Genomic DNA, 9,898 nt, shown 5'->3' with positions numbered 1-9,898 from the left:
TTGCACAGCACAAACCTTCCATGTTTACAGTATCTTCATTAACTAGACACTAAAGAGATAAGCTAAGTTGATGTGCAGCTATCCAAACCTCAGATAAGAGGCAGTGAACATTTTGGTCTGGATGACAACTGACAAGCTTGTGATTTAAAAAAAAAAAAAAAAAAACTATTCAAGTTAAATCTGTCCATGGTAATCGAGGGAAGAAAGTGATTCTTAGCATTTTTACATTGGCAACTCAAGACAAAGATACCATGAGAAGTGCAACACTTTCAGTTTTCTGCTCACTATTTCTTACCCTAGCAGGATTCTCACACACAAGGTCGCTACGGGAATTCACACATGAAGATGCTATCAGAGGTCACAAGGAAAAAAGAGAAGAGGTCTCCTTAAGTTTGGATGCTTTCATAGAAAACATGAAGCAGGATTTTCTAAGGAGTTTGAATCTATCAAATGTTCCAAACCTGGAGAGGACAAATTCAGAGCCTCCTCAGTACATGATGGATTTATATAACAGATATGCCAAAGATAAAAGTTCGATGCCAATGTCAAATATTGTTCGCAGTTATCAAACTGAAGGTAAACGACTTCTCTAAATGTTTGTGACTGTAGAGTCTTAGACATTGAAAAGGAAATATAGCTTAGAGGTAATGCCTGTGTCTCTAATACACATAAACATGGCTTCAATTCTTAAGTTGGCTTATATTTATCTAAACTTTATATATATATATATATATATATATCAACAGAAGAAAACAGACCTGGTATGCCCCGAAACGTCACTTGAATAAAGGACATCTTTTGCTGCCAAGCCCAGTGAGTGCTATTTTCTTCTGTTTATATTTGAAATTTCACTCAGCACCCTGGTCAAGGAAACAAGTTTGTGAGAGTGCACCTGTCTCTACCTTTATATACTGTATATATGTGTGTGTATGCATGTTAAATTTATAACAATATTGAAAATCAATTTTTATTGTTAACAACTGCATCTTAATTTCCACTTACAGACTAGCATTTTACAAGGGGACTATAATTTATTGCATACAAAAGCTAGAAATTTTTTCTAGCAGAAATGTTTTAATTCTGTACATTGTAAGTTTTTATATGCATCTGTTTATGTGTTACCCCCCCCCCCCCACTTTGTTTACCCGTTTTCTCCCCAATACCTTTTTTAATGAGCACAACCAAGCTGATTTTACCATGAGCTAAAATGTAAGACAATATTAAGCTAAAATTAGCAAATATTAAAATGTTTCAATGTTTATTGCACAAATTATCATTAGATAAATGTATATTAATTTATGCAATTAATTTGTGCTTTGGCTAGAAGAAAATGTTTTAATATTAGAAAATAGTACACTGCACAACTGGCAACTTCACAATGTCACCTGTTCTGAACAAAATGTAGGTTGTATACTTTGTGTAACCAAGTACGCTAAAAACAAAAACATTAATAGGAAGCAAATCATAAACATTACAGAATCAATGCAATACTTCCAATGATCCAAAATGTATCAAAGAAATGTTTAAAAATATAAACTTACTGTCTAAAATAATAAACCTCAGTCCCCTGCAAACCTGGGAAGAGATGAAGTCCTATTGATGCAGGTCAATTCTAAGAACAAATTAGATACCCCATGAGAAGCACATCTATTTGACTGTCAACACAAGCAGGTTAAATGACCATACATCCAAAATTGCTATATACAATAAAATGCCACCAGTGTAAATACAGGAGGAAGTAGCAAGCTTTGGCCACCCCACAAAAGAGAGGAAAGGCTGACAAGAAGGAATAAAAGTGGGGGGAAATAGAACTAAAGAGGAAATATTTCCTTTCCTCTGGTATTTCTACAAATAATTCCTAACTGTGAGAATAAGTTAGACCAAACCAGTCACCAGGCTCTAATAATTTTGAGGTCTAGATTCCCATAAAAACTATATATGGGGGGAAAAAATGTCCTTGTCCAGAATTACATTAAAAAAATGTTTTCCAACACCAAAGTGAACTCAACTAAATTCACCCAGTTAGTGTGGGAAGGAATTGTCTGTTGTTTCCGAAAGATATTTCGAGAAATTGCCAATTTTTAAAAAGGATAAGTCTGTATTTACTGCACTGTTTAGGGGGCTATTGAATAAAACATCTCTGTTATTCTATGTATTCCTTAATGGTTGCTATAGTCTTAATTATCTCATCCACAAATTTTGTAACAGTTTGACACTTCTACCTGAAATGTAAAAGTGAACGTTTTTGGCCAACTTTTCTCCAGCATCAGACACTGGGGGTAAATAGCATGGAGGTACTGAGGAGTGAGGCACCATCCCATTAGGTTTCTACTGTTAAAATATAGGAGGATATTTTCATACACAATGTAAACATGTGATACTATTCTTCCTGATAAAAGCTTTATTTAAATCATATTCTCAATTTGTTTGTGTACAATGAGTTATTTTTATAAAGTGAGTCTTGAATACTTTTATAAGAGAGTGAATGAATGTCCCTTGCTGCTATGGCGGAGGAGCACAATTTTTTAAACGGCATAAGAGAGCTCTAGTTAAAGGGACACTGAACCCAGATTTGTCCTTTTGTGATTCAGAAAGAGCATGCAATTTTAAGCAACTTTCTAATTTACTCCTATTATCAATTTTTTAAAATTCTCTTGGTATCTTAATTTGAAATGCAAGAATGTAAGTTTATATGTCGGCCCATTTTTGGTGAACAACCTGGGTTGTTCTTGCTAATTGGTGGATAAATTCACCCACCAATAAACAAATGCTGTCCAGCGTGCTAAACAAAACAAATTGCTTAGATGCCTTCTTTTTTCAAATAAAGATAACAAGAGAACCAAGGCAAATTAATAATAGGAGTAAATTAGAAAGTTTTTTAAAATTGCATGCTCTATCTGAATAACGAAAGAAAACATTTGGGTACAGTGTCCCTTTAAGTCAAATGTATGGATGAGGTACTGCAAAAAGTGCCTAACCTGGAAATATCAATTAGCCAATGTTTTTTACTATATCATATTTAAGAGCCGTTTAAATTGACCTTTGTGGAGTAGATCAAGTATATTAGAATATTTGAGGGCCTACCTTCTGCAATGGACCTCATGAAAGACAAATGATGGATTTCTGATGAGTGGGGTGAGAGGGGAAGGAACCATAGATATAGACAAATTCGGTTTTAACAGCCAATCCTAAATTCCAACTAGAAAAGGTAGCCTTAATGTACGTATTATCAGAAATATTTGGTGACCTGTCTTTTTTACCCAACTCACACCAATTGCCCAGATTAGAGACCTGTAAAATATTTTCTTCCAACCCCTTTTCTTATTTAAAACATTGTTAACGAGACTTGGAAGTGTGGAAATGTAGCATTAGAAGCTTAAATAATTATGAAGTTCATTACAATATTGTTGTATACTATTTATATTATTCCCACAAAGTAATATATTGCACAATTTTCAGAAGATTTTTTTTTTAAATTATTTTACTATTTAATTTCCTGATAAACAGGTATTGGTCTCTTTTGAGTATTGTAGCTAGGGACAGGTCTTTACTAGAATACCCCGAGAACCAACAAAAGTTATCAAATCCACTTATAACCTATATAGTAGCTTTATATTTCTCTCTACCTTTACAGGTGTCTCTCGCTGTCTATATGTATATGTATAAAAAAAGTAGCCGGGTGGCATTATGAAGTAGTATTATTTTCTGCTATATATATAAATATAGCAGTTTGTTTGCCAGTGCACTCACCAATCCAAACAACAAATACCGGGGTGCTGGGTAATGTAATACATCAGCTCTACTCCATTCACTCCAGAATAGACACTGCATTCACCAAATTTTTGTGTGTAATAAAACATCACTTTTATTAAAGCTGCATTAAAAAGGCATATTCCCATATGGTCTCTTTAAGTGAGAGTATACTTAACTGTCTTTATGCTCTTAAATTGTTTATGTTGAAAAAAGTTAACAGCAGCATCGGCTAATATAGAAAATAAGGACCAATTTAGCCATACCATGAAAATGTATCCTTAAAGGGACATTATACACTATTTTTTTTCTTGCATAAATGTTTTGTAGATGATCTATTTATATAGCACATAAAGTTTTTTTTTTTAAAAAAATGTATAGTTTTGCTTATTTTTAAATAACATTGCTCTGATTTTCAGACTCCTAACCAAGCCCCAAAGTTTTATGAGAATACCGTCAAATACCTACTCCAGCTTGCTTCTGTTTGTGTCTTTTCATATGCAAAGGAAGGGGGAGTGTCTTATTTCCCACTTGCAGTGGGCTTTCCAGCTGCCTTTTCAACAGAGCTAAACTGAGAGCTTCTAATTATGTTTTTAAACAGTTTTATACTGGATTTTTATATCAGTATCTATGCATCATATTCTTAGTAGTAGTGTCTATTACATGCAGTTATATGAAAATTAGTGTATACTGTCCCTTTAAGGGCAATTTTGGAATATGCATCAAACATTAGATATGTAAAATAAAAAAACAAACAAAAGGCAGTAATTAAGAGATTAATTTCCAGTACACAACAGTATCCTATAAACTATTGATAGAGATGTACTATGGCAGTCTTGACAATTCTTATGCTTTTCTATTAAGCTAAAGAATGTAAAGAGGGCAAACTGTAGTGAATAGACAATTAACACAAATATTCAAGAGACTAAGGAGAGTTTTCAAGCCTTTATAAATCTAGGGCACTGGCATCTAGATACAATGGTATTGACATTTTTTGGTTTCAGTTTATGTGTGAAGTATCAGTAATGAAGAGTTATTAAAGGGACAGGACACCCCAAAATATTCTTTCATGTTTTGGATAGAACATACCATTTTAAACAACCTTTTAATTTACTTCTATTATCAAATTATCTTGTTTTTTATTGCTGAAGGAACAGCAATGCACTACTAGCAGCTAGCTGAACACATTTAGCTAGGCAATCACAAGAGACAAATGTGTGCAGGAACCAATCAGCAGCTAGCTCACACTAGTGTAGGATATGTGAGTATCCTTTTTTAACAAGGGATACCAAGAGAATGAAGCACATTTGAAAATAGAAGTGAATTTAAAAGTGTCTTTAAAATACATGCTTTATCTGAATCAAGCAAGTTTAATTTTGAATTTGAAGTAATTTCTCAGTGCACTATAATATATGACAAATATAAGTGTATTGTAAGTTGAAATAGAATAATTAAGTGGATGTGTTTTGTTAGGTTTCATGATATTAAAGGGACATTAAACCCAAAAAACATTGTTCATGATTCAGACAGAGAATACAATTTTAAACAACATTCCAATTTACTTATATTATGTAATTTGCTTCATTATTTAGATAACCTTTATTAAAGAAATAGCAATGCACATGGGTGAGCCAATCACATGAGGCATCTATGTGCAGCCACCAATCAGCAGTTACTGTGCCTATCTAGGTATGCTTTTCAGGACAGAATATCAAGAGAATGAAGCAAATTAGATAATGGAAGTAAATTAGAAAGTTGTTTTAAATGGTATTCTCTATCTGAATCATTAAAGAAAAAAATAGGGTTTATTATCCCTTTAAACATAAAACAGTTTGCATTAATATTTTTTTTTTTCTTTAAACAAAACCATTCTCGGTATGTAAATCCATGCATTAATGTGACTTAATATGAGAAATTGCAGCTCATCGTGTTATGTTCAGGTATAAGGTGCTAATTTGTTTCCTAATATTAAGTTTACTATTATTTACTCCTGATTTACAAAGTATCTAAGTCCCTTATAACACTCAAGTATAATTTAAATGATTTGTCTTATTGGGTATTTAGAGTGTACATCTCAAAATCAAATTAGTAAAAATGGTTATAGCAATAATAATGTTTTAATGCTTTTCAAGTAGAATTCATCCTTTAGTTGTGGTGTAAGAAAGAAGTAGAAGAAACATCTAATATGAAAATTGATATATATTTTTTTTCACTTTCAGACATTATGATGACATCATCAATTGAAGACACAGTTGAAAGTCACATTTTGCTGTTTAATGCGTCTGTACCAAGTCATGAAGATGTTACTAGGGCAGAGCTTAAGTTTCACGTGACACTCAATGACAGACACATTGGACAACTGCTTGTTTATGATGTCCTCCATTTTGATCCATCAGAAAATCTCAGGGACACCAAAGCCTTGATTGATTCTAAACAAATAGATAAAAGCAAGTTGTTGACAATTGATGTGACTAGGGCAGTGAAGAGATGGCTGAAAACTGATCAGAATAAGAACAAGTTGGAAATTTTCCTGAAGACAAATGAGTCCCTGGAAGCTCTTCCTAAAAGTGGTGTCACATTAAATGGTAGTGATCCACCCTTACTTATTGTGTTCTCTGATGATAAGTGTAACAAGATGAAAGAATCAAGAACAGAGTTAAGAGAAATGATAGCCCACGAGCCAACGAGTGGTATTCAAACGTTTTACAAGGATATCACCAATGAGAAACAAGATGAAGTTAACAAAAAAAGAAGGAAAAGGAGTTTGAAAGACAACTACTGCCGTAAAACATCACTAATAGTGAATTTTGAGGAGCTTGGTTGGAATTCTTGGATTATAGCACCAAAATCCTATGATGCAAATCAGTGTAAAGGGGAGTGCTATTATCCATTGACTGACAACTTAAAACCGACCAAGCACGCAATAGTGCAGATGCTTATGCATCACAATAGTCCACAAAAAATCAGGAAACCTTGCTGTGTGCCCACCCAGCTGGAGTCAATACAAGTGTTATACAAAGATGAAAATGGGGTGATCACCTTAAAAAATAAATATGAAGATATGAAAGTTGCTCAGTGTGGCTGCAGGTAGTAGGAATTGTATGTAGTCTGACATGTTCCTTATAGCTTCAACCCTCCTAAGACTGGAGAAGTAAATATGGACGATGGAAGCTACCTATTGTCCATTAATACACTTGAAGCTGAGACGTTTTTCTATGGTATATGTGGTCCACAAGTAATTTATATCACATGAGTGCCAGACGTTTATCTAAGTTTGATGAGATTAGATATATCAGAAAGATAAACTCCAAACTAGGGGAGAACCATGAACCAAATAATAAAAATGTACCTTTAGCTGCTGGAAAATTGAAATTGTATGTCATATACCCATAGATAGCGCTCTTAGAGAAAGAGATGTGCAGAGCAGTGTATGACACTAAATAAAGTTAAAAAGAAAACTAGAAAGAGGTAAAAGGTGGAAAGTAGTATAAAAATAAATGGATCATTGAGAAAAGTTGTATCAATGATTCTCTTACACTAGCACTTAGGGCACAGTAGGAACAGGAGATTGTATCCAGGAATAGGATGATGTTAATAAAATGATAAACACAATGTAAAAAAAAACAAATATAAGGTGATAAGGGTATTTGGGAATATAGATAATGTTTAAAGAGATATGACATTTGGCTTAGTATCATGTTCTTTCACATATACTATTTTTTTTCTTCATATTTTGTTATATTGAAAAATATTAGCTCTGCAGCTGTCAAACTGTCATGACTCATTCGCAGTCACTGTAACATTTGGCAAGACATTGATATATCTATTTCTACTATGAAAGCTGTAAGATAATCCAAATGTATTGATTTTATATTTATTAATTCATGGTTAGTAAACTAACTTTCTAAAAATCTAAGCTCACTCAAAATTAACAACACAGCAAAAAAATGTATAAAACAATAGCATAATGCTGGACTGTCAAATAAGCAGACAGAAAAAATGTCGGCTACAAGTAACAGTGCAAAAAACTTTAATCCATTAAAACAAAAATAGTACGGTTACAATACACAGGTGGAGAGGCTCAGCTGATCTTACACGTTTCACGCCCGTAGGCGCTTACTCATAGATACTGACTTGTAGACGCCATTTTTTCTGTCTGTACCTTTGCGGATGTCCACCGCTACTATTTTTTGTTGGCTCCACTCTACCCTTGTAATTTGGCGTGTATTGGCTACGAGATAGTTTGCACATCCGGATGTGGTCTCACTGCAGCGGCACTTCCTCTTCTCTCTTACTGTCAAATAAGCCCCTTTAATACAAGTTAGTATTCTGGAAGGTTATTACATTCCTTTAAGTATGTTGTACAACAGTACTAGTGTAAATGTGAATTGCCTATCTGCACTATCTATATATTAATGTTTTCAGTTAAATATTGATGTCATGTGTTGTTATACAACATAAGACTCCAGACTGGGTACAGGCCCACTCCCAGCCAACCCGGGACTGAGGTGTCATTTTTTGGACTGGGGAAAGTGCCAGAGGCTTTCAAACACTACAAAAAGAATGTTCCTTTGTGGAGTGCTTCTGCAATTAGCTATACAGTATACAGTGTTTATAAGCTCCTTAGAATGCAAATTAATAAACTTAAAGAACCACTAAATACAGTAAATGTAATAATTAACAAGTGCATAATAAAAAGACAATGCAATAACACTTAGGGGTAGATTTATCAATGTGCGCATCATGTCCGCCGCACATCATTAAATGAGGACAGGATACGCTGTCGGCATATATAATTGCACAATCATTTCTAGTGAACTGCTTGTGCAATGCCGCCCCCTGCAGATTTGCGGCCAATCAGGGGGTGTCAATTAACCCGATCGTATCCGATCCGGCTGATTGCTGTCCACCACCTCAGAGGTGGCTGACGAGTTAAGGAGCAACGGTCTTATGATCGCTGCTTCTTAATTCCTGATTCTGGCGAGCCTGAAGGATCGCGCGGAATAAGCTGGTTGACAGCTTAATAAATCGCCACCTTACTCTGAATTTCAAAAATTGTAGCATCTATGGACTATGAGCCTGTGAGGATATGACTGTATCAGATAAATATAAGCAAACAAAATTGTATATAGAAATGCATTTTATTTATATTTACTTATAGAAAGGAAATTAGCAATATGCAATGATTTATTTAGTTATTAAACATGAATAATCAATGATAGCAAATTAATTGAGCAGGATCAGTGTTATGCTACACTGGTGGAAGAGAAAAGGGGAAGACTCTGTAGTTAAACAGTAGTATAGATCAGGGTTCGACAAATCTGTTAAAAGGTTAGGAACCAGGTGTAAATTTCTAGGAGCTAGTAGCTCCCTGGTTCCTGGGTTTGTCAAGCCCTGGTATAGAGTTCAGCCTCTCTCATACTGGACATGTGTGATCTGCCATACTATCATATCAGTGTCAAAGTATACAAAATATACAGTACTCAAATTCTTTTTCAGTTGCAAACCTGCAGTTTTATGCAGATTTAATTGTCTATGTCCCTTCAAATCAGAATAAGCCTCTTTGCTCTGTACTATACATAATTTATTTAACTAATGTTTTAACTTTATTAAAAAAATGTATGTGTATGTTTGTGCTTGTGTATAATGTCCCAAAATAGAATGCTTTTTCACTTAAATAAGAATGTTACTCACCAAAAACGTACATGTTCCAAACCTGGAATATGCAAACATAATATTTATTTCATATATTATATATTTATATTTTCTTTTATAAATAGATTTTGTGTTTGTAAAGTCCAGTAAATGTCACTGCACGTTGTTGTCTAGTATTTAGGGTTTGCCATTAAACAGAAGCTGTCGTAATATGGTTAATACAAACGTGTAAATCATTCTAAAATCATGTTTAATTAGAAGTTAAAGCTCATAGGGCTTCGTTTATCAAGCTGCAAATGCAGCTTTGAAACGCCTTCTGTGCAGGCTGGCATAAGGGAGCCTGCAGACAATAGTTAAAGGGACATAATACTCATATGATAAAATCACTTGAAACTGATGGAGTATAACTCTTAAAAGCTGACAGGAAAATATCACCTGACCATCTTTATGTAAAAAAGGAGATATTTTTCCTCAAAACTTCCTCAGCTCACCA

General features: G+C 34.0%; 1 protein-coding gene across 1 annotated transcript; it reads left to right on the top strand.

Moving 5' to 3' along the window:
• The first annotated feature begins 251 nt into the window (after positions 1–251).
• Positions 252–7,069, top strand: GDF2 (growth differentiation factor 2). Its single transcript, XM_053692894.1, has 2 exons — positions 252–576; positions 5,970–7,069. Exons 1-2 carry the CDS (start codon positions 252–254, stop codon positions 6,839–6,841), a joined length of 1,197 nt encoding a protein of 398 aa, XP_053548869.1. The 3' UTR covers positions 6,842–7,069.
• The last annotated feature ends 2,829 nt before the right edge of the window (positions 7,070–9,898 follow it).

Source organism: Bombina bombina, chromosome 9, assembly GCF_027579735.1.
Source record: "Bombina bombina isolate aBomBom1 chromosome 9, aBomBom1.pri, whole genome shotgun sequence".
Taxonomy (NCBI): domain Eukaryota; kingdom Metazoa; phylum Chordata; class Amphibia; order Anura; family Bombinatoridae; genus Bombina; species Bombina bombina.
Note: the sequence above shows the minus strand (reverse complement) of the source record. Positions and strands in the feature narration are given on the sequence as shown.

What these genes read in the sequence shown, in the direction of transcription:
- GDF2 (XM_053692894.1), top strand. Translation starts at nt 252, where the DNA reads ATGAGAAGTGCAACACTTTCAGTTTTCTGCTCACTATTTCTTACCCTA. An exon ending in TCGCAGTTATCAAACTGAAG is followed by an intron (nt 577 to 5,969) that starts GTAAACGACTTC and finishes TTTCACTTTCAG; the next exon opens with ACATTATGATGACATCATCA.